This window comes from Pieris brassicae, chromosome 7 (genome assembly GCF_905147105.1).
Source record: "Pieris brassicae chromosome 7, ilPieBrab1.1, whole genome shotgun sequence".
Classification (NCBI taxonomy): domain Eukaryota; kingdom Metazoa; phylum Arthropoda; class Insecta; order Lepidoptera; family Pieridae; genus Pieris; species Pieris brassicae.
The window spans coordinates 12353982-12379771 of NC_059671.1; the positions used below are offsets into that span (position 1 = coordinate 12353982).

Sequence of the window (25790 nt, forward strand, 5' to 3'; positions counted from 1 at the left end):
TAAGGATGACTTCAGACTGTCCAACTTTTTTGTTTTAAATCAATACTCAAACATTCTAAAAAAGAATGCAATATTTTTTTTATAAAATCATGTTCGAAATTTAAAAATAATGTGCCCGTGACAGACACATACTTAGAAGTATTTTAGAATATAAGTAGCTAAGACTTCTGTGCTACTGCATTCTGGAAGTAACTAGGCTGGCTTAGTTAGTCTTAGTAGTTAGACTTACTTTACGCACAACGGTGTGAGTGACTAGTGAGAGTCTAATTGCGGAAACTCAGTCCACCAACCGTTAATTTTTTTATACTTATAACCTACCAAAATTTATAAATAATATTTTGATTATATAATTCTTTATATTTAATTTCAGAATTGCCTGGGCATAATCTACACAGTATGGGTGGAGAACCTCGGTGTTCCTCTAGAAACGTTAGTCGGGAACCTGGTGGGATGTGTTCTAGTCCCACCTCCAGGGGGCCCACAGGTCCGATTCAGCATCGGGGCCGGCGACAGACAGGCCTTACAGCCCCCTGCGGCCCCTCCTATGCCCGTTACACATACTTCCGTTCATATGTTACTTAGGTTATTAGGTATGTAAAATGAATATATATATGTATATATATTATATGTATATATATATATATTATATGTATATATATATATATATATATATTATATGTATATATATATTCACAGACTTCGTTCTGTCAAAAAGATTTGAAATGTGGCAGTTTTTGTTCCTACCAATTTTAAAGTCGGCGCAAAAAAATCTGATGATAGGGCGATGTGTGCGGTTCAGCTCGGGTGACCAAAGTATCTTCGCTTCCACGAACTTTGGCCACTCTTCTGTGACCCACTAAAAATCCCCGACTGGGATGTCTGCTAGACGGCTTCAAATTAAGAGGCGAACTTAGTGTTCAAACCTGATTGGAAAATAATCTAAAAGGATAGTGGGAACCTAAAAGTGACAAATATTTAAAAATTGTGTGCCTCATTGATATATTTTCCTATTAGTATGTATTTAAATAATTTTGCTCAGATAGGGATATTAAATTAATAATTCAAAAATTAAATCCTTTTTTTAACGCGATTTGTTTGACAGATCTAATGACGTGAAAACATATGCATTTTATGTCGCATGCCGAAACTAAAATAAAAGAAATAATATCGCGAAGCCAACCAAATTCAAAATCAGTACTAATGATCTATAGCTCTCACATTTTTTGACAATTCAATTTGGTCGGGTTCCCACTATTATTACTTGTTGTGTTTCGGAACGCGACATTGCTTAGACAACAGTGAGTGCTTGTAATTTAATATGAACTGTATTGAATAGCAATAAAGTTCAAATTGCCTCTACATTTTATATACAAAACGTTTGTATGGAAAAAGAAAAGGGTTGTTTTAGGGTTTTCCCGGAAATTATTCGATTTTTTCTCGCCTTTTAAACCTTCCCTAGACCTCCACGAACATTTCAAGACTAATATAAGATAAATCCGTTCAGCCGTTCTCGAGTTTTAGTGAGACTAACGAACAGCAATTCATTTTTATATATATAGATATATGTATTTTGAAATATTTATTTAACACAAAATTTTTATGAATCCTAGTCACTCTTTAGTTACAGACCCTCTTCACAAGTAATCGCCTCCAGATCACTCTATACTTCTCTATCCATCGCCAAGTCTATTGAAGATTCTTCCTCTATCTTAAATCCCATGATCCCATGAAGACTTTGAAAAATGACTTGAAAATTAAAGTTTTTCAGTTCCCCCCTCTCACCTTAGCGGCCAAATTGCAAAATTATCTAATTCTATATATTACCATATAAACAATACATGTGGTTATCATACTATACCTATTGCAGTGTTTCCCAATGGGACCACGCCCATAGAGGGACAATTCGATTGTTAAGGGGGGTTATTAGAAAATTATTTGGAATTTGAATTTCAGTTTTTCATTGTATGTTTTGATTACAGTGTTTCGTATAATATCCTATAATTTAAGTTCATAAGTGAACAGTTAAAAATTATGTATGTTATAGGAGCCATAAGAATTTTAGAATATCTAAGGCTATCTTATATCTATCATGGGACAAAGGTACCATAGTAATGTTATAATTAATTGACGGAATATTAAATATTAAACTACTGTTGTGGTCTGTGGTAGAATGACTAGCGCTGTGGAACACGTCTCCGTGTTCCACAGTATAATTCTGATCCAGTTCACAACACTTAAAAACGTACCGTGTTGCTGTTGTTTTTATTATCCATTATTTTTTGATGATTATTATTATTTTGTGTGTTTCGTTAGTCAACCATCAATGTTACGTCTATGTCTTAAATAATTATTCTATTTAATATTTCAGGTATACACAACTCGGTCACCCTCTGGTGTGCGGTGATGAGCGAGCACAAAGTGTTATTGGTATCGCTCGCGGGCGCACGGTTGTCGGCCGTTTGTCGAGCGTTAGCCGCCCTCATGTTTCCCTTTAGATATGCACACGTGTACATACCGCTGTTACCTGCTGGCCTGGCCGAAGTTCTGGCCACGCCCACGCCGTTTCTCATCGGTGTACATTCCAGTTTGAAGGAGGAGGTCTCTGAATTGGTAAGTTACGTTTGACTGAAACATTTGTAGGTAAAAGAAACAATTTCAAAGATGTAACTTCATACGATACTGACCGTGAGTTACCTTAATAATGATAAGGATTGAAACAGTGTGGATGAATGTTAGGCCATCAACCGCGGATTTAGAGGTCCCCCCTCGACGCAAGTGTGTCCTACCCCTTTTCCCCCTGTTATTAAAAAAATAAGAATAATGTATGGTCCTTCCTGGGTTCTTTCCTTTTTTTCACTTTCATCCCAAAGGGAGCATTACATATTTGCGTGTGCCTTTATTATTATTATTTAAAATGGAAGAGATTCCGAGATCCTAAGAATCTCTTTTCAGTGCTGATAGCATTGTGCCATTAACTTTGAAAATTTTGAAATTCCAGTTAGACGTGATAATAGCGGACCTCGATACGGGGTCCCTCCACATACCACCGAGTGTGAACATCCCGCGACCAGAGGGCAAACTCCTGTCGTCCCTCCAGGACTCTCTCGCCTTGGTCCTCCAGCCGGAGCTCCGGTCTGCGGACTCGGCTTTCGCCCCACCGCCGCCAGTGCAGTCCCTGCCTCAAATGCTTGATAAGGAAATTAGAGCTGTGTTCATGAGGACGTTGGCGAAATTGTTACAAGGGTATAGGTGAGTACTGAAAGTATTTGTTGAGTAACACTTTTTATAATATTCTCTTACAGTGTACATGGTGCACTATTACGTATACGTACTAGCGGCCTGAATTATATTTAGTCGAGGCATTTCGTCGGCTCTGATTGGTCGTTCGTATTTAACCGTCTTGATTAATAAATAGTCAGAAAATCAAATGAAATTATGATTCTAAAACAGTATAGGCGTCCTCCAGTTGGCTCTATCTTGAGCATTTTTCTCCCAATCTTTTTAAACAACTTCTTTAAGTTCGTCAGGCCACCGTGCAAGAGGGAGACCTCTCATTCCTTTCCCCAATGGTCTTTTCCATCTTGTTACCCTCTTCGTTCATCTGCCATTGCACATGCGAACTGTGTGATCCGCTCATTTCCACTTAAGGTTAAGATTTCTTATCTTGCCCCATATTACACTACGTTCCAATCCTCGTTGACAAACTGTTATGTTTTTGAGGGGTAAAATTGTATTTTATATTTATTTGTTAAAACTTACCACATCATACATTGTACTTAATCTGCTGCATATTTTACAAAATCTTTCATCTAAAATGTATGGCAATTGAAGTAAACATAAGCGTTTCAAAAAAGAAAAATCGTCAGCAAAACAGCGAATCAGGTTCGAGATAGGCACCTAACAATGCTTTCTCTAAAACCGATCAGCCCACTACCGAATATTTCCAGCTTCGGATAATCACTATTCAATCCGTTAAAATCGCATACAGTAAATAAAGTAGAATGCATTATGTATTAATGAGTAAAATCAGTTAAACATACATAAATATTTCCATAAAGATTCATTCATGTGTTGCACTATCGCATACAATAGATTACTTTAGAAAGAAAGTAGTTTACGATATAATATACATGTAATTATGAATTGAAAGTTGATGTTCAAGTAGTCCGTCATACACGGGTTTTCGAAACATTAATATTTTCGAATAGAAATGTATTAGTTTAAATTATTTACCATTCCTTTCAGACACTGCTTGACAATAATACGAATACATCCGTCCCCCGTACTAACTTTCCACAAGGCGGGTTTCTTGGGTGCTCGCGGCCTATCGCAGTGCCCTTTCGCTGTTAGGTTGTTGGACTCGATGTTCTTCAATGGGCTGGTTGCGGAACGGGGACCGCCCTGGAGACCTACTGATATATGGGACGATCTTGTACTGTAAGTGTCGTTAATATTCAAATGTATTTGTATTTTGTTTGAGTCTTGATTTTTCGTAAACGTATATTATTTATTTATACTTTTCGGTTTTAACTCACTTTTAAAGTGAAACCTAAAACCCTCATGAATTTTTGAACAAAAGTAAAAGTACTTCTTGTAAAGTCTGTATTGTAAAGATACGAAATCTTTATATATATATATAAATTTATTGTACGTGTGTATGTCACAGAACTCCTCTTAAAAGGCTGGACCGATTTGAATGGATTTTTTGTATGATTTTGGGTGGTACCGAGGATGGTTCAGATTCACAAATTATCCCGGCAGATGGCGCTGCAGTCGGTTTCTAGGTTAATTATCTATACAGCAAATAAACAACTGGTATATATATAAGTCTTCTGTTCATGTGTTCGCAATTAAACTCCTAAACAGCTGGACAGGTTTTGATGAATTTTTTTGTATATAAGATGTGTGTACTCATTAGTTTTATTATTTTAATCTCCAATATACTAATTGCAGGAATCTCCCAGAACAGCTGCGGTTAGAGTCAATAAATTCGGACTTGGAGTTACCGCACATTCAGGAGTTGGCAATGCAACTGCATTACAATGAAAATCCGAATCCACAAGTATGTCTTATCTTATAGTGAAGAGTTTGTCCTTTTCACTCTCATGTTAATAAAAGAGACATAACATTATTTAACCACTTTTTAGTTTTTAAGAATGTTATTTATAAATGACGCTTACAAGGTGCTATAAGTGTAAATATATACAATAATATCTTCTATAACGCGAAACCCCTATAATGTAGTATCGTCTAACGCGGAGATTTCTCAAGTTATATTTCTTAAGATTAAAAAAAACTATTTTACGAGCTTTCTCCTATAACGCGAACAGCGTTTTACTTAAATTACTGTAAAATTGCTTTAATGATTAGTATCATAGTAGCAATTTAAAAAAAAAGACAAACATTCTGGAATTATTGGAAACATGGAACACTATTGTTGTTGACCATGCGTCAAGCGTCAAAGTGAGTAATAAATACCAATTTAAGTCTTAGAATATATTATATATAATAAAAACATTGTATTTGCAGATATTCCAACAACGTATCCTTCGGCCGCCAGAGGGCGCTGAATCGAGAATACACCAACCGCCTTTACCGACGCTTTGCGCTGCCAGAGTGCAACAAGTCATAGACGAGAGAGCCGCCACTAATAATCTTGAAAAGTAAGTATTTTGCGAATTAATCCAAATATCCCAAGCCTGGTGACGGCTTCAGAAGATAAACCACTCCTTAAATGGATATTCAATTCGTTTCTAAAACTCGAGAATTATCACCGAATATATCAAAACTCTCGGTAAACGTAAATTAATCAATAAAACTTTTTATAAATTTGATTTGCTCCAGTTTAAACAATTTGTATGAGTCAAAACTTGGCGATTATAGAGTAGCGGAGTTCTTCAATATATTAGTATATGTATATTGTTTTTGTTTACTAACATAGACACTAAGAACCGAATTGTTACTAACTAAAACTAAATATGGATATAATTTTAATTTCGTCTCATTAAAATGTCGACGGAGTCAGAAAGACTTATTATTTTTGTTCGATATTCATAATGGGTGGATAGATTGCTGTCGTTAATTTCTCTAAGAATTCTTCCGCCGTATGCACGACTAGGTACAATTGTTCCAAGTGCCTCGTACGAACACGAATTACCTTAATGATTCACCCATGTTTTGGGTTTTATCTATAAATGACACTAATTATGAGGATATTGATATTTTCCTCCTCACCTAGGAGGACGTGGAGGACGTATTTGAAGAGTTTTTTTCTTTAATTTTTTTTATATGTTTTTGTTTATATATACTTTATTTATACTTAGTAAAATTTTCAGTTTCACATAGGAAACACATTGCATAGATAAACAATATTTTTTATATATTTAATTTGTTTTGGCTTTCTGTATTGTCTAAGTGTTTTGTTTTATAATATGTATGTTACTTGTGAGATTAATAGTAAATAAATAATTGCAATAATTATGCATTTATTGAGATTTTGACGTTCTAGAGTATACTTTGTTATCTTCCAGGTTACAAGCGATAAGATTACCAGCCCCTCGAATAATACCACCGGCAGCGCCACCTACTGGGGCTGTGGAACACACGCAATTATTGCTGACTAACTCTGCGAGACGGCTTGAGGTGCGTCATTATAAAATGTGTATAATTTGTCTAAAATTTTTTTTTTTATGAGAACACGGATCTGACTTTGGCGACCAATAGTGTTTCAGTGCCTTTTAAACTAAGGGGGATCTTTTAATGATGTACAAGTGAAGCCAAATTAACGTTTTTGGCGTCTCTCCCCTCAAATATAAAATTTTATATTTTTCTTGCTTTTCATTGCGATGGCGCAACCATAAAAACACTTTTCAGCCAATCTGCTAAAAATCGCTTAAAATGCAAAAACACTTTTTCGTAACACGCGTACACATATAATATATTCATATATTTATTATTTTTACAGTACCCTCGTTTTTAAATTTAAAAATTTAATTTTACTTTGTAAATTTAAAGAAGCATCCCTGTCACAGGTCTTTGACTTACTAGTGTGTCCTCAATCTGAATTCTATTGTATATATAGCTAAACAAATAAGGCCTTAATTCCTTAATGGCCTAATTAACTTAATAGGGCCATTCTACTTGATAAAATAATATTATTTATTTTAATATATAAAATTTAATTTCCAGGTTCTAAGGTCGTGTATAGCGGCGATATTCGAATGTCGTTACGCGGACGCACGCAAATCCTTCCCCGCAGTTCTACGTGCACTGCGAGCACCGAACGCACGGACCGCGCTCGTCAACGACCTGGCGTCACGACTGCCGACCAACAAGCATATCCTCCATCATCATCAGTTCGATCTTATTGTGAGGTAAATGAATTTTTTCTTCCGTTTGTTAGATCATAGGCTTTAAATCTCGTCTTGATAAACGTTGCCATTGCAAGCTGGCGATGGTTAAAGTTTACCAAATTAATTATTTTCAATTAATAATACATCTCTGCTAAAAAAACTCCTTTTGTCGCTACTCCTCTCTTTGAAGGCACTCTCCTTAAAGCCTCAGCTAACATCGGAATATTGGTCGTTGACATATCGAATAACGTCCAGTTTCGCGGTCATTTGGAAGGGAAGGCTAAATAAGCATCCAAAAAGCTTGGTGTGCTCAGCAAGGCGGGACGGTACTTCACTCCGGGCCACCGCTTGCAACTCTATAAAGCGCAAATTCGGCCCCACATGGAATACTGTTCTCACCTCTGGGCGGGAGCTCCCCAGTACCAGCTCCTTCCACTTGACCGTATTCAACAAAGAGCGATTCGAATCGTCGACGACCAATCATTTTCCGTGCGGCTTAATCCCTTGGCGTTGCGTAGAGATGTTGGGTATCTCTGCATCTTCTACCGCATTTGCCATGGGGAGTGTTCAAAAGAGTTGTTCGGTCTAATACCCGCAGCTGAGTTTCATTATCGGACGTCAAGGTAAAATACAAAATACCATCCGTTTCACCTCGACGTCCGTCGGTCCACAACTAAGCGTTTTCCAAGGCAGTTTTTCCCACGCACCACCATTATGTGGAACCAGCTGTTCACTGAAGTATTTCCGAACCAATTCGACTTAGGGTCCTTCAAGAGAAGAGCGTACCAATTCTTGAAAGGCTGGCAACGCACTTGCGAGCCTTCTGGCAATGTGAGTGTCCATGGGCGGCGGTATCGCTTAACATCAGGTGAGCCTCTTGCCCGTTTGCTTCTATTACATTAAAAAAAATCTATATGATAAGTTTTAAAGTCGATTGAAGCTAACTTCTATAATCAAACACAAATTCAGTCGGTGATTAAGGGCGACTAAACCCAATAAAAATAATGCCCCAAAACTTACTTTACCATACTTTATCATATCTTTAACTTAACTTTTTTTGTCTTAATATAAAATTAACGGTGATGCCATCTTATACTGGAGTTCCATAGACTTTGGGAAAAATAGGATTTGAATTAAAAGAAATGATAAATGATCTTGATAAATACTAACATACATGAAATACATAAAATAAAAAATTTCACATTATCATGGTATTTATTATTTATATAAGTGTTAAAACCCCATTTTTGAGAGATCTTAACAATAACTGGTGTGGAATCGTATCTGTCACCTTGCAGCATTGTCAAAACGTCTATAAATACTAAATCATAGTTTATGCTTAGTGTACACTAAGTAAACACTTTACGTACTTAGTTTTTCGTAAGTAAAGTTTGAGCTAAGTCTAAGTGCGCTCTATCGATCTTGCCCTAAAACTTGTGGTACTTCACCTTAGTATTTAAATGTTATGAACAAGAGTTCTGAGTTCCGAACTCCGGCTGTAGTATTGGACTTAAATGTGGTCGTCGTGTGTCAGGCACAGAAGAAGGATTACCTATTAAGTAATACAATGATCACGAGAAAGGTCGAGGGATGTATCGCGTTTTTTTTTTTGAGGTGAGAAAGAACGAGAGTGTCCTCCTATAAGAAGTAATTATTTATTAACATAAAACTCTATCCCCTGTTACAAATATCGTCTTCGTCCTCCCTAAACTCGACATGTGTCCTGAAACACGCTACACGTACGTTATCCTTCACGATGAATGAGTCCGCGGTGAACTCCCCATATATGGATTCCTCTGGCATTTCACAATGGTCGAAGTAGAAGTCCTCGATTTTGTAGGTACCCTGAAACATTTCATTTCTTCGCATATGTCACATTTATTAACAAGGTGACGTTCTTTTTCATAAGTAAAAAAAAATTGATAATCTCCTCCGATTTTTAAAAATTGGTAAAAACAGATTTCTAATTGCACCGTTTTGACTAAAATACTCATGCCATATGTCTCTTTTCATCACAGTGTAAATACAATTTGTCAGAGACGGAAATAGTGATATTGTTAAATGTGTGTAAATAGAGTAGTTTTTACTACTAAGAGGGTAGATCTTCAAAATAAATAAAAACTGTGTGGAGCATAACCACAAATAAACCCTAATGGCGTTGAATGAAATCATATTAGAGATTGAAAATTCTTCTGAATGTAGCCTTATTTCTATAATTATACCTTAAACATGCATTGTATTTGTGTATGTTTATCTGATTTTTTGTTATATAAATTAATTTTAACTACAAAATTATTATTCCATCTATAAACTTTAGGACTATCAGATCATAATTGGACAAATTCTATGTATGTTTTTTTTGTGTTTCCATCCGGAATTACACCCGCGTATATTTTTAAGAAAAAAACATACGGACTATCTTATGTTACCCTTGTTCAGACACTACTACTATGCGATTCGCCTACTCCTGATTTTCTTGCTATACAGTGAATACATATCTTTATATCTAAATATATAAAGGAAAGTCGTGCTAGTTACACTATTTATAACTCAAGAACAGCTGAAATATGGCGGGGCGGTAGCTTAGAACCAGGACACAGACATGGGAAACTTTTTATTTCGTCAAGAACGGCTGAAAATTGGTGGGGAAATTTATCAATCAAACATCAGTCTACACCAGTGATGGGCAAAGTACAGCCCACGTTCCATCGCCAGCCCGCGAAAGTATTTCATCCGGCCCGAAGGTCCATCAGCAGATTCCATGTGGCCCGTTATAATTCCGTTTTGACAGTCGAGAATAAAAAGTAGATTCTATTTGTATTGTTTTTATAATATTATAATTAAAAGCTTTAACAACGTTTTTTTTTATACTTCTGGCCTTACTCTAGAATTTTTTAAACTTTGTGGCCCGGCATTAAAAAAGCTTTCTCACCACTAGTATAGACGTTTAACTGATAAAATTGTGTAACATAAACGCAACAGACAGTTAAACGTAATGTTATGTATGGTTAAGTATGATTAAAAACTTAACAATTAGAAGTTTGGAGGTGATCGGTTGATGTGTTTCTTTCGAGTTTCTATTAGTTTATCGAGTCGATATCACTATTAACAATGCCACTACCAAGACTATCGAATCTTTTCCGACAGAGCCGTAATGCAATAAATGTAGACCGATTTTGATGATGAGTTCAGGTTCAAATACATGTTTTTTTAAGTATGAAAATTTGTATTTAAAAGCGTCTACACGTGGCCCTAAATCAAAGGCATAGGCATATAGGAGAAGAGGTGGGGAGCGCGTTAGATCGCTCCCTGAATCGCCTCGTGTGCAGGTAGAACCTTAATTTTACTATCAACTTTAACAAAAATTGGTTTGGGCGAGCTTACGATTCATCCCCACGATCAATATAAATAATACTCACCGGTTGGATAGGAAAATGCGGAGGATCGATTCCGGCCATAGTAAAAGCTACTTCCATATTGTTTTGGGCATATTTCTCAGCAAACTTTCCTATATCGTTGTCCGTGACTAATTGAACTTGTTTGCATCCACCATCTGTATGCTTGCAAATGTCTATTAAAATCTGTTAAACAAAATTACACGGATTAAACTGAGCGGAACTGCGCAGTATATTGAATTAACAATTGATAAATTACGAGATTTGAAAGTAATTTATTTATTTACACTTCGTTACATTTATAGAAAAACAAATAACAAAACATGAGAATTAAAAGGGAAGCAAAGGGTGGCCTCATCGCTAATAAAAAAATATAGAATCATCAACCTTAATCTAAAATAAAACAATTGTTTTTTTTAAATAAAAAAAACTAAAAACAAAAAAGCCAATCTCACGGATTCATGAATTGCGACGCAATAAAAAAAATACAAGATTTACGTCACGATTTTACAGAATATTAACTACATAGTCTACCTTTATCTCTGTATGTAGTATGGACGATTTTATAACTATAAAACATTGTGGCTTCTAACCTTCTCTAGGTTACAGTAGTACAAATCATTTTGATAAGTTCATATAAGAAATTAAATACTGTTCGATTCTACTGGCTGGATAAATTGGAGGATTGTTTCTTTTCAAAACACAGACAAGAAAGAAATTGGAAAAAACAACCTTTTGGATGTGGCCTCTGATTTATGTATTAGTTTCATGATCATTTGCCAATCTAATAGGAAAGTAGGTGATTCGCCTCTTGTGCCAGTCACACTCCGTCGATTTTTTGGGTCTAAGGCAAGGTTTCCGGTTTCCTCACGATATTTTCCTTCACATTTTGAGCGTACGTTAAATGTGCACATAGAAAGATAGAAGTATTCACAGTCGTACGCTGAAGCCTACATTGCACTCAATTGCAACTGTAGTTCTTGAAGATGCATGTGTGAAAAAAAAGTCTCCCAAAGAATCAAGACGACTCTCTGTCAATTCATATAATTTTTATATTTTTATTTTAATCCTATAGTTTCTATGTAATTACCCCATAGCCATCGCCCACGGTTTCATATACGTCCAGTGTTGCATCGTATACGTCGTGCGTACGATTTAATTTGTGTTTGTTGACGGTCACGTTGATGGCCACTCGTGGTAGTTCTTCATTGCAATCGTTTATTCCGTGGACAAACCACAGACCAGGGCCCTGTGTTATGTAGAAATTATTGTCGAGTACCGTTAATATGTCAAAAGAATTAGACCAGCTGCTCACCAAACAGGGAATTCTAGTGTGGGGGCTAGCACTAGCACTTTATTTTACCTAAATATAAAGGATATACAATGTAAAGTCCATGTAACGTCCCTCTAATTAACGACAAAACCGTTGAAATCAATTGGCTTTGGTTGGTTTAGCTTGTCTTCCATTCATGATACACTCTACATAGCGTTACATCCAGTCTCAATAACGACAACAATTGAGTTATAAAGTACTTTTTATGTTGCTAAAATTAGTAAAACCTGCGCAGCTGTGTACACTCTTTTCTTGCTTTATTATCCTAGCCCACAATAAACTCGACTGTCGGTATCATGCAAACGGACTTCTAAGAAATTCGTTCGTTTCTTTACAAATTGGGATTGCACGTGAAGACTTGTTGAACTTGATAAGTAGGAGTCAAGGACTATCTACACGTTTTTCTTCTCTCCACTTAACGCCGACTCTCTATAACGCCATAAAATGCACAGTCCCTTCAGTGTGGTTTATAGAGTTTACACTGTATTTAGATATTGTGTAGAATAAAGTTTTTCTTTCTTTCTATAAAATACAAAGTATTTAACAACGTAACACCTATTCATATTTTACAAAAGACTACATTACAAACGTATTCAAGCCTCCAATGAACTCCAACCAATCACTATAATTAACCCAGAGACTTACCCTTAGGAGATCTAGGTTAGCTTAGATTTAGTAGAATAAAATTGGATTATGCTTTTACAAACAAGCATCGGAACTTTAAATTATTAGGAATTACAAAAATGAAAGAAATAAATGTGCTTCATGTTATTAAAGCTTTTCAAATTTAGGTAAATATTGTTAATAAAATTTGACAAATTTTTAAAAGAGAGTTCTAGCGAGAAGTCAATATATATTTCTAATATCCATAAACTTACTCCATCCATATTAGCGTTTGTGTAATTGATGGCGCAAAGCAACGCCGTAATACAAAGTAGGACAAACATTTTCAATAGTACTCGCGTACGAACTTGCCTTATATAAATATGTCGATTAAGGAAATTCCTGTCACAGATTGTATCGTCATTTCGTGACAAACGCGATGTTCGAATATCCGCTTTACTATTGTATTGTTGCATTGTCAATATTTCTTTAGGGGCTTTTAGGGTTAGGTTGCAGGGTTACATTAACAAATAACAATATAAGTTGTTTGTTAAGTGAGAAGGAAGCACTTATGTAGGATGGGGAGGAGATATATGCGGCGTCCATGCGTTGGGTTATCTCTCTCTCTCTCTAAAATATGGCGAGGTGGCCGATGGCTGGCCATGCGTGATACTCGTGAACGGGTACTACTTGTGGTGAATGGTCGTACTTGAATTCGTGTATGCGGTGATGTTAATTATTTTTGACTATGTATTTGCGTGTTGTTCCCACGAGAATGTAAGTGCGTGCTCCTATTTCACCATGCCTCCTGCTGATGTCATGTGGAACATGGTGTGATGGTTGCAGCTCCTTACAAGCGTTGCGTAATACAAAAAAACTTGGCGATTAAAAAGAGTGGCGGAGAGTTTATTGCCAGTTCTTCTCTTCCGTTCTACGCCCTTGATTTGGAAATTGGCAGTAAATGTAAAATTAGAAGCGTCTAATGTATATTTCTTTTTTATTGACGTTCATAAGTGTACATTGTGTTACCTATATGAATAAATGATTTTTAACTTTGACTTTGCCACTAATATATATCTTAACATATATATTATAGCACACCAAAGAGTATTTAATTAAAACCAGTGTTTATTACATGCATTCGCAACGACCACCGGCTGACCTTTTGTGAGTTCACCAAACAAAAGTATATATATATATATATATATGTATGTCTCTTTCAGGTTGATAAATTGCGCTCTCCAATCAGCGACGGCGTTGGACGAGCACACGATAGCGGCGGCCGTTCTTCCTCTAGCCACCGCGTACTGTAGAAAGCTGTGCACGGGCGTTATTCAGTACGCCTATATGTGTATACAGGTATTTATTTAAAATATTTAAATTCACATAAGTCCCGTATATCCTTGTCTATGTGTCAATATTGTTTGATTTAGATTAGGTTTTTTTTTTAATTCTGGGTATTTGGAATGATTTCTAGCAATGTGGTATGTTTCTTTTGGGGTATTTTATGTGTTTATTTTGATCTAGATACACACAATAAATACAGCCCGTTGCTCAGAGATAGTGGAGCATTTATATCATAGTAAATATAAGAAATAATTCTGTCTAGGAACATGCAGTATGGACGAGTCAGCAGTTCTGGGAGGCAGCGTTCTACCAGGACGTACAGAAAGATATCAAAGCTTTATACCTGCCGAGCCCAACACATCACCAACGTGTGCCTAGCCCCAGGTAATCTTTGAAACTGCCTCCGGTTCTGTAACCTAATAGCGATAGGAATTATGGTGATGACAATACTGATTTTGTATCGCACCAGCCCATGGTATTTTAGTCCTACAGATAATAAAAGCTATTGATAAATACAGAGAAAAGCCCAGGACACGTTTATAAAGTTAAGAATTCGGCCTCAATATATTACAATCTTATTAATGTGGGAATGAAAATGAAACATACTGAAATAAATAAAGAAAATAAAAAACCTTATTATACATAATACAAAAGGGTGTTTAGGTAAAATAAAGTATACCAGCCCCCTATAGGATTTCCTGTGTCCTGGGCAGCTAGTCTCTTACAATTTTATTATTAAAATAATGTTCTTCAATCAAAATACTTTCTAAATATTAATTGGTGATGGATTAACATTGTCGACACTATCTTAAAATTCGTCCTGATGAGATCCTAACACGTATGTAGTTCCACTGTACGAGAAAGTGCTCTTGTAACATTAAAACTTATTGAAAGTACTTCCATGAACTTTTTTTGATGTCTTATATCTATGAAAATACTAAACACTATTAAAGAAACTTGGCTTCAAACGAAATGACATACATAATGACATAATGGTCAAATGAATCTCTTCTTTGGTATTCATTTGGTTGGTTGGAAGTATTCCGATACACCAATATTATTTATTGTATACAAGTATTTTAGAGAAGAAGAAAAAACATTACGATAGTGTGATGGAAACATAAACCGGACATAACCATAAAAATAAAAGACTAAAAGACAATCTTGTTTCAGAGAAGATGAAGAATTCATATCATTGTTGAAGGCGCAAGAGCCAAGTGCGTTGGAGATAGCGGCTGAACAGATGAGAATATGGCCTACCCTAGCTTCCGGTAAGCAATAATAATAAAAATATTTAACCACTCCCTTTAGTAATCTCTAATTGATTTAACCCTGCCATGTATGTTCATTCACGCGGAACATCTCCAACGCTTAAGAATAGTCAGAATATAGTTGTAGTACGTCTACATTCCAGACAAGCAAGCAGAGCTGATAGCGAGCGAAGAGTCGACCCTATACAGCCAGGCCATACACTACGCGAATCGTATGGTGTATTTACTTTTGCCGTTAGAGGGCGCTGGGAGAAGAGCGGATGTCCGGCCGGATGACGATCGAGGCACTAATAGTGTTAGTAATAGGTAATGTTCTTTATGATATATATCGGCAGCACGCACGAAAAAGCACGACTCATTGTTCCGGTACGCTCATTGTCCCGTTACACACATTGTCCGGTTACGCTAATGCCTAATAGCCTATGCGTCCGGGGATTCACTCCTTCCTTGTATATTACAAAATAGTGATAATTAAATAAAAATGAATCCTTTTTAAGTGAAAAAAGTATGCAATCATTTCATCAATGTTTTGTTATGACGTTGTCTCGTTAAACTATCGTCCGTAAACCGTTTTATAAAGGTGGTTTGCTTGTAAAACATTACTAAGCCTTGTGGAAGGATGGTTGACAGTTCCCTTATCCTAAAGGGAGGTCCCACTGGCCAAGTTCTAGAACTTGTATAGTAATACAGTTTTGAACAATTAAAAAACCAGGAACACGAATTTAATATACATAGTTTAATTTATCATCGCTCCCCAGATGGTGTTACTAAATTCCACCTGGAAACCCAGTGATTTGCTTCACTTATGATTTGATGCTAGTCGGGTTGCGGTGCAGTTTTTATAAGTGCTTGGGTAAAAAAAAATCTAGTATTTTTCTTAAAAGTTAACGATGTTCTCCTTACTTTAGTGTAGCGGAATCCGATAGTGCTGATGCAGAATCCGGCTTTGAGGAGGCAGACCCTGGCGAGGCGGGAAACAACGTTATCAAGATGGTCTCCAGATTTGTTGATAAGGTACTTCATATATGGGTAAATGCCCGGATTTTCAGTAAAATTAATGTTTTAGTTGTAATGCATTAGATGCCACTATTAAGGGAGTCAAATTTTGCTCTTTACTTCTAAAAACGTGTCAATTAGAATGCATTGTACAAATTCTACTTAATTCAATTTAAAGTCATACTCAAATGAGATTTTCAATTGAATTTCTTTCACACACTTTTAATTCACTCACTCTTACACATATTCACACACCCACTATCATACTTTACAGTATGTAGTCATCTTTTTGTATATGTTCTTTCCGCGATGGAAGGCTGGTGACCTCTTGTCACAAGACTTCTATAGGCACCAGCCTCTCACAAAGATGGCCAACACCTGCAGCGTGTCAACCTGTAAACTGCAATATTGTGAAAATTAAGACTTCTGTTTCCAGGTGTGTACAGAGGGAGGAGTGACGGCAGATCACATCAGGTGCCTGCATCAGATGATCCCAGGCGTGGTCCACATGCACTTGGAGACGCTGGATGCTGTGGCACGAGAAAGTCGACGTTTACCTCCTGTACACAAGGTATGTTTTTTATTGTTTTGTTTGTATAATTGTTAAAAAATATGTTGTTTATTCGTACACCTACAGGAATCTACCTACTACATATCTACTATTATATTGAATATTTACCTATATCAATAATCCTTATACAATTATTTCTTCTTATTTTTTATAATTATTTATAAGTAATCTTCGGCCACACATACAAATAAAAGAAAACACTTAGACAATATTCATAGCACAAACAGATTACATTGTTAATCAAAATATACGTAACAGAAAACGAGCCAATTATCCTCACAACTCTTTGGTAAGTTGGAAAATGTTACCTCAACCCCATATGATTGGCGAAAATTCCTGTTCGTACAATGCACAATTGTGAATATTTTATCGCATACGGGGGAGAGAATCTTAAATAAATTATTGTAGAAAAAAATTGCAGTTGTTGTTTAAAATTACTTCCAGCCACGTATAGTATCTCCCGCCCTAGTGAGTGGTGAGTCGGTAACGGCGCCCGCCCTACGAGCGTTACTGGTGGCAGATGGGCGAGAGGCACCGTTGTTGCCCGCTGAGGGAGCCCTGTTCCTCACCAATTATAGGATCATTTTCAAGGGCACCCCTGTTGACCCGTACGGTAAGATTTTCTTTAGTTTTAAAAACTAAAATTTTTCTGTTTTCTTCTGCAATACATGTCAGGCTCACTTGTGAATTATTAGTTATTTTTAATAGCAATAAGTCAATAAATACGGAAAAATTGTTGTTTGTATAAAGAATAGTAAAATAGATTTATTAACTATTTGGTCCTTCCATATGAAATTGACGTGTTGTATGGGAGGAATAAAAATTAGATTTTCTTAAATAGAATACATTTCATTAATCAACGTACGTACCATTGCTATCTATTTAAGTTTTCCATCTTATAGGTAGTTCGTTTATCCCTTTACTAAAAACAACCATTCGGACGGGAATCAATAAACTCTTCCCGGTTTTGACTGCCCCATCTGAGTTTTACTTCCCAAGAAGTTATCCAAATTTCGACAAAAATTGGTAATCTGTTGGAGTAAGGTCCGGACCTTAGTACGCTGGATGTCGTAGAAAAACTTTTGAAATTCCCAACCAAAGAGGAGATATTTGAGGTCAAAGTATTTGGTAGGTAATGCAGTATTTTCATATGTATGGACCTAATATTAAAAGTCGATTGCTTACTGATTTTTCGATACAAAATATATCAACGTGCTTTCAGCTTGCGAGCAAAGCGTAGTCCGTGCGTTTCCTGTGTGTGCGTTGACACGCGAAAAAGGCGTACGCACACAAGCGCATCTCGAGCACGCACTTCACGACGGACTGCAACTGAGATCCGCAACTTCACAGCTTATTAAAGTATTTTAATCTTTTGTTTATACGATTAATTAGTTAAAGTGAGCAGTAGTAACATCTCCGGCTGTGCACCAATGGATTGGATGGACTTTCTATGTGCGCATTTAACATTCGCTCGAAAGGTGATGGAAAACATCATGAGGAAACCGGCTTTTCTTAGACTCAAAAACTCGACGGCGCGTTTCAGACAGCGAAGGCTGATCACCTACTTGCCTATTAGATTGGAAAATAATCATAAATCAGATTCAGAAATTTGAGGCGCAGACCTAAAATGGTTGTAGCGCCATTGATTTATTTTTATTAATTAGTTAAACAATGTAATTGAATTTCTTTATAGATAACGTTGGACTTTCACGATCCTAAATAAAAACTGTGAGAGGCCTAGACCTAAAGAATATATAAAACCTAGATAAGAGATAACATAAAGATATATTTAACTAATAATTTTACAAAAATATATATAAATTTCTGACAAAACTATTCGGAATTCGAGACGTGTAAAAAAAACTTGGATAAATTTTTAAGTTGGGCAATGCACATAAACCTATTTGGGCAATGAACTTTACAGGTGGCGTTAGACGAGGAGGTGAGCAGTGAGCAGGCCGAAGCCTTCCGCAAGCAAGTGGCTCGTCAGCGGCATCCGCAGCATCCCTCGCTACACTTCGCTCTGGCGCCCAGAGCCGCGCCTCCGCCCGCGCTCGCTCCGCCCAAACATCACACGCTCAAGTCAGTATATCAACTTTCGTAATAACTTGTATGTTAATTATTTTCTTGAGTTGCTTTTCATCCAGATTAGGTCATATTAGCAGCAGTCTTGGAATTAAATATGTCTTGGTAACTTTATTAAATTGATTTGAAGATTTTCTGAGATGACGTTAACGGCCATTAAAAAAATGAATTTACGTACAATAATATAAAACTAAAACTAATACGTAAAAATTAAGCGTTTGTGACATATTTTTTTTAATATAAAGGACCCCTACATAGTAGCCTATCACACAGATCTGTGGCCAAGAATATAAGCAGAAGAGTGTCTCTCCCAATTCATAAAAAGGGACTTTTCTCTTTGGTCTTGTGGGCTTGGCGTCTGCCGCCGGGCCCTTGCGGCAATTATTCCGGATATTCTCATGATATTTCTTGTGACATTATTACAATGTGGTGTAATGATTCCCAGAGGTTTTGCGAAGAAGACACTCCTAAAAACAGCTCGTCGCGCGGGACTCAAACCCAAGCCATCGAAACGTCAAAAGTACGTGCTGCCATCTGCAGATGCGCGATCTCTCACTTCGCCGCCTCTCATGTCGTCCTTGTCGGCTGACACATTGTCTTGTAAGTTTATATTCAATTTGGATAGTTATAAATTTATAGTAATACACAAATTTATGAGCTGTTATCATATGATGTAATAGATTGTGTAATAGATATTAGCAGCCCTAAGCTTTCTAAGATACTACTTTGATTTTTATAAAAAAAAATAGTTTTGAAGTGTGCGTGTGTGTGTGTATGTATTCGCGTGTGTACTAGCCTCTACGTATTTGTGTAGCGGTAATAACATAGAGGGCAGTTTGGTGTCAATTATTTGCGTAGTCTGATAAATGTCTTAGTAGATATGATTTTATTCGTAAATCAATTGTCTATGAATTAAGTGTTATTTATAATTTATTTATTAATATAGACATCTTTGTGCCTCATTAAGAAGGATGATGATGATTAAAAAGTGACCATACTTAAGTTTGATATGCTATTTCAGTGGAGGAACTGGATTTGGGCAGCAGTGAAAGTGCAGAGGCGCCTGCAGCGCGTACGCTGGAGCGCGTGCGTGAACGTGCGTACGCGAGGGATTGGACGAGGCTCGGATTGGCCAGCGCTCCTTTTAGACTCGCGCACGCCAATGCTGTGTATACCTTGTGTAGGAGGTAACATTTACCTTAATCTTAACTATATTTAAATCTAAGTTTATGGTGAATAATTTGATTGTTTCAATTGGTACAGAAAAACTGAACCATCCCGAGAAACAATGAGGTGTTTTTTTGGAATTATCAAAAGTATTTTGTTGACTATTCCATAATTTGGATTGGATTTGTTATACATGGAAGGATCATCTTGATTCGGATTTTAGGTTCTGAGTAATTTGTAGTCAAACATACAATTACGAAATTTAGCACACTTGTTTTTCTAAACAAGTTTCATACAAATTACACATCATAAATTGAAGTTATGGATTAAAAGAGTCATACATAAAAAAGTTATTATTTCTTTTACTTATAATTCAGACATTGAATTTCTGACTACAATCAATACTAAGTACGAATGTTAGTGGTAACAACGAATCGACTGACAGACATATATTTATATATATATGTATGTTATATATATATATAACATACATAACAGAAAACACCTTATCAGCATTATACGTACGCGTGTACGCTACAAAAACATTCAAATATTTAACGTATAGTTCAAGCTGATTGCCGTTTTTGAAATCAAAATCTATTAATACCCAATGCAAATAACTATTTAAGCTTTTAATTAAAAATTATTCTAATATTAATATTAGGTCCTTAGATATGAAATTGGCGTTTTGTCGTACTGGCCACTTTAACCTCAAATACCTCCTCTTTGGTTAGGAATTTCAAATTCAAATTTGTACAGCTATTTACTCATGTATTTGTGCTTCGATGGCCGTCACTCATTTTACAAAATGGAAAACTTAAAGTATCGCATTATTTACGAGTATGAATTCCGCCGTGGCACTAGTGCTGCAGAAACGACTCGAAGGGTGAATGATGTGTATGGCGGTCATGTTGCAAAAGAAAACACAGTTCGTTTTTGGTTCCAACGTTTTCGTTCTGGAAATTTCGACCTGCAGAACAAGCCCCGTGGACGACCTGAGACCCAAGTTGATAATGAAGTATTGAAGGCTATTGTGGAAGCGGATCCATCGCAAACCACGTCCGAGTTAGCTGCAGGCTGCGGTGTTAGTGATAAAACTGTTTTAATTCACTTGAAGCAAATTGGGAAGATTAAAAAGCTTGAAAGGCGGGTACCTAACGAATTGACTGAAACAAACCGGCAAATGCGCGTCGACTGCTACGTTACATTACTAAATCGGCACAATAATGAAGGTATTTAAACCGAATCATTACCTGTGATGAAAAATGGATTCTTTACGATAATCGGAAGCGCTCAGCGCAATGGTTGGATCCTGGCCAGCCAGCCAAATCCTGCCCCAAGCGAAAATTAACCCCAAAAAAGTTACTTGTAAGCGTTTGGTGGACTAGTGCCGGTATTGTTCATTGCAGTTTTCTCAAATCTGGCCAGACTATTACGGCAGATGTCTATTGTCAGCAATTGCAAACCATGATGGAAAAGCTAGCTGCTAAACAACCTAGGCTGGTCAATCGCTCCACGCCACTGCTACTTCACGACAACGCTAGACCACACACTACACAACAGACGGCTACCAAATTAGAAGAGCTTCAATTGGAATGTCTAAGACATCCTCTGTACTCCCCGGACCTTGCTCCAACAGATTACCATTTTTTTCGAAATTTGGACAACTTCTTGCAAGGGATAAAATTTAACTCTGATGGGGCAGTCCAAATCGCCTGCAAAGATTTTATTGATTCCCGTCCGACTGGTTTTTTTTAGTAAAGGGATCAATGAACTACCTATGACATGGCAAAAGTGCATAGAAAACAGTGGTTCATACTTTGATTAATTAAATATATTATATTTAAAAATATTCGACTTTTTGTTCCTCCCATACAAAACGCCAATTTCATATGTAAGAACCTAATATTAATTTATTTTGTTACTGGTTTAGAACGTACGTTCCTCGTAGAGTACCTCTTTACAATTGTCTTCTTAAGTCGCGCTCTTCTTTTCTGGCGGTCGTGTGCCGACAACTTTCTCCACTCTCACCTATATTCGGCAAGCGTTGTAAAATTGTGAGACTCTTCATGGTTATTATTACAGTTATCCAGCCGTCGTGGCGGTTCCGGAATGTATATCTGACGAGTCGTTGCGTCGGGCAGCGCGAGGCTACAGGCAGAATCGCCTGCCAGTTCTCACGTGGAGACATCCGCGGACACGGGCAATACTCGCCAGGTATAGAAAATTTAATTTTAAATAATTTAAGATGTTTCCGTTCCATAATGTGCTAACGGCTAGAACTAACCTTACGAAAAGGGCGCACATGGTGGTATGTATGCTGTATGAAGTTAGTTATCGAAATGAGTGAATTTACAAAAGTTCTATTATTTGCTACTGTAGTTAGTAAATTTTTTTTGTTGTTCCGTATGTAAATTTTTTTTTCATTGTTTATGCACTCTTGAAAATGTTTTTTTGTAACTGGAAAGGTGCTGTCAAAAACTTTTACTTTAAATTAAAGAATAAATGTTTCCTAAAATACTTTAAAGCCTTAACTTATGTCATTAATTGCTAAAATGAAATTTAACCGTTTTTTAAATCTTGGGAATGTACAGGTCGGCAGCGTCCCACCACAAAGGTGTGATGGGTATGTTGAAGGGCAGCAGTCATCAGACACCTGCGCCTGCGCAGCCCGGGGCTGAAACTACCTCTAGCCTAGAACAGGTAACATTTTTACAATTCCCTTTCTGTTCAATTAATTTCACTGGAGTTATCCAGAGTTACGGGATTTCTTAAATGCCTAATAATCCTGGACTAAAGATAGATGTTTTCTACAAGGCTTGCTTGTTTGAAAATTTACAGTACAGACAGACAGTATTAATTTGTACTTACGTTCATTTTTGGAGTAAATAACTACGTATTTGTATTATACTTTGTATAATTTGGCTCGACCTAAAAGTATATTTATCCCAATAGATGGTTTGATCACTAATATTTGTCTGTAGGAGAGATTTTTGTCAACTCTAGTCAATCTGACGCCCGCGTCACGCGGTGAGCTCGAAGACTCCAGCCTAAGCCTAGATTCCCTTCTGCTTTGCTGTGACGAGCAGCATCACAACCATACTCCGCTGCTCACCAAGGCTGCTGGGACACTGGGGTGAGATTTTCCTGATGCCGTGAGCCATTCTATGTCAGAACAGTGATTTTTAAGAGTTAGTTTAGGTTAGGTATTTTTATAATGTAATGACGTGATTTACTTTCTACATATATGTATGTCTTAAAAGTATGTTTATACATTATATATATGCATATACTAGCTGATCCGACAGACGTTGTCCTGCATGAAAACACCGTCTGCAGCGCCATCTGTCGGGCTGATGTGTGAATCTAGACCATCCAGGGCGCCGCCCAAACACATCCAAATAAATTCATTCAAATCAGTCCAGGCGTTTAAGTCGAATTCAGTGACAGACCGGGTGTATGTAGAATACAGTAGAAATATATATTATATACACATATATATATTATTGGATTCTAAATGTCCCTGTAATAATAATTTTCATATTTATGGAGAGATATAAATTCCAGAGTTCTTGGCAGAAATAGTGGCGGAAAAGGTGGAAATAGTGCAACGGGAGGCAGACATTTTGGAAGATGGGGTTCACTCAAGGACAGAAGACAGGCCTCACACCTGGAGTTATACGCCCCTCGACAAAGACTGTCGACGGCTGAAATTGATTCTGGTGAGTTTAGGATATTTGAAGCAAAGACAGTAGAATATTGCAATGTAAAAGTGGTTTTGTATTACGCGTTTGACAGGACATATTTACAGATAAATTAATCTGTTGATATTTTTATTTTTCAAATTTTTAATAAGACCACCTGGACTTTACCTGAACAGCTTCAGAAATTCTGAATCATTTAAGACTCGATCCCGTCTATCTCCACAACGATCTTTCTTCCATCTCCAAGACTGGCGTGCCCTCCGATAAACCGCATCTCAGTTAACGTCGAGTGAGATCGTGGCTCAACGTCTGACCAGTTCTGTATAAGAAAATAAATTTGACCTCTTGCTTTGGACTATTTTCCCGTTATCGAACCTAGAATTTAATGTTACCGAGACACTTAGAAGACACATGTTGGTCAACAAAATATTTTTGCTCGACAGCTTCGGGCGAGACGAGCGGTGTACGGCGTGCCGCATTGTACGTGGTGACGGAGAAAGGTGCTGGGGCTGGTTGGCCAGCGGGAGTGGAACCCGTACCTGCAGAGTACCCTGATAACAGAGCCACTAAACATGCCTTCAAGAAGTTATTAAGAGCCGCAGCGCCCTCTGCCCCATCGCCTGAACCTAGCTTTTATAAGTAAGTTGCATGGACTATAAAAATATGTGAATGTAAAAATGCTCGTTAACTGTTGCAAGATCACGAACAAGTCGAGTCGCTATCATAATAATAAGAAAACGATAGATTTTTATGCAAAACTTCTAAAGCGCTCCGAATGCGTATACGAACCCAAACACGTATACGCAACTAATTATGTTAGAAATCGTTGCGTCAGATCTGTAAAAAATTGACATTAATATTACGTACTTGCCTAGGATGTTTCTCTTCCATAATTATGTGGCCTGCTGTCGAAAAAAGACTTAATGTATATATAAACACACACACACAGATTCTGGAGAATCTGTTTAAAATATGATATGACACTAATTAAATTTCAGATTAATTGAGGAGTCGGGATGGCTATGGCAATTGCGTACATTATTGCAGTTGTCAGGGTGCGTACTCGATCTCCTGGACGTGCAAGGATCCTCCGTCCTTCTCTCGCTCGAGGACGGATGGGACGCGTGCGCGCAGGTATAATTTTACAGTTATTTGGGGTTATTAAGGGAGTTGTTGTGTGTCTCTGTACAATAGGTACAAGAATAAAGACACATTTTTACTTAGTTTGTTAGTCGGGACTATTCAAGCCCCTAAAATACTTTAAAGTAACATTTTACGTTTAAAAATTAATTGAACTTAACTATTTAATAAGTAATTTGTGATGAATTTCAGATTTCGTCTTTAGCCCAAATTTGCCTAGACCCCTACTACCGGACAATCGATGGATTTCGGATATTAATAGAGAAGGAATGGCTGGCCTTAGGCCATAAGTTTCAACAGAGATTAAACTTGGGAGCCACACCTCAGCAGGGATTCACTCCGACGTTCCTCATGTTCCTGGATGCTGTACATCAGGTATTTTGATTCGATATTCTTTTGTTAGAAACATTTTCAAGAAACTCGAGTTGGGTAGTTAGTTCGATGTATAATTTATTTATTTACACTTCGTTACCATAATATACTAAATCATACGCATAAAAAAACAAAAAAAAAACAGGTTACATAAGTTATCAGGCAACGGGCGGCCTTATCGCTAACAAGCGATTTCTTCCAGGCAACCCTAATATGGAACAATAAAAGAAACACCTAAAGAGGGTTAAGTAGAAAAAGTGCATAATTAATTAACAACAGAAAAACTCAAAATAACATGCAACTATAATTAAAATTAAATAAAATGAAATCTAAAGAAAAAATATAAATAATATGAATAAACAAAAATGTAAAAGCTGATCCAAGGGTTAATTGAGTAACAATTAATATAATTTTCAATGACAGTAAATTTTTTCCAGAAATTATATCATATGAC

General features: G+C 36.8%; 2 protein-coding genes across 4 annotated transcripts in view; one reads left to right on the forward strand and one right to left on the reverse strand.

The window, feature by feature from the left end:
- LOC123711649 (myotubularin-related protein 13) overlaps positions 1–25790 on the forward strand; it is a 70232-nt gene that overhangs the window by 38046 nt on the left and 6396 nt on the right. The window contains exons 5-30 of one of the 3 annotated variants that reach the window (XM_045664307.1): positions 371–590; positions 2369–2610; positions 2999–3249; positions 4246–4437; positions 4954–5062; positions 5530–5663; positions 6531–6642; positions 7189–7373; positions 13907–14042; positions 14293–14414; positions 15204–15301; positions 15445–15607; positions 16210–16315; positions 16734–16868; positions 17313–17481; positions 18091–18227; positions 18793–18950; positions 19399–19553; positions 19975–20140; positions 22206–22337; positions 22715–22823; positions 23105–23256; positions 23700–23842; positions 24268–24463; positions 24823–24958; positions 25157–25339. In XM_045664307.1, the coding sequence (XP_045520263.1) occupies positions 371–590; positions 2369–2610; positions 2999–3249; positions 4246–4437; positions 4954–5062; positions 5530–5663; positions 6531–6642; positions 7189–7373; positions 13907–14042; positions 14293–14414; positions 15204–15301; positions 15445–15607; positions 16210–16315; positions 16734–16868; positions 17313–17481; positions 18091–18227; positions 18793–18950; positions 19399–19553; positions 19975–20140; positions 22206–22337; positions 22715–22823; positions 23105–23256; positions 23700–23842; positions 24268–24463; positions 24823–24958; positions 25157–25339 (4041 nt within the window). Of the gene's footprint in view, positions 1–370; positions 591–2368; positions 2611–2998; positions 3250–4245; positions 4438–4953; positions 5063–5529; positions 5664–6530; positions 6643–7188; positions 7374–13906; positions 14043–14292; positions 14415–15203; positions 15302–15444; positions 15608–16209; positions 16316–16733; positions 16869–17312; positions 17482–18090; positions 18228–18792; positions 18951–19398; positions 19554–19974; positions 20141–22205; positions 22338–22714; positions 22824–23104; positions 23257–23687; positions 23843–24267; positions 24464–24822; positions 24959–25156; positions 25340–25790 lie in introns of all 3 variants that reach the window. The other 2 variants (XM_045664308.1, XM_045664306.1) reach the window with 2 other exon arrangements.
- LOC123711650 lies at positions 8631–13023 on the reverse strand. The gene is made up of 4 exons (XM_045664309.1): positions 12959–13023; positions 11838–11996; positions 10772–10933; positions 8631–9197 (listed from the first exon to the last, which is right to left on the reverse strand). The coding sequence occupies exons 1-4, from the start codon at positions 12965–12967 to the stop codon at positions 9024–9026; spliced, it is 504 nt and encodes a 167-aa protein (XP_045520265.1). The 5' UTR covers positions 12968–13023; the 3' UTR covers positions 8631–9023.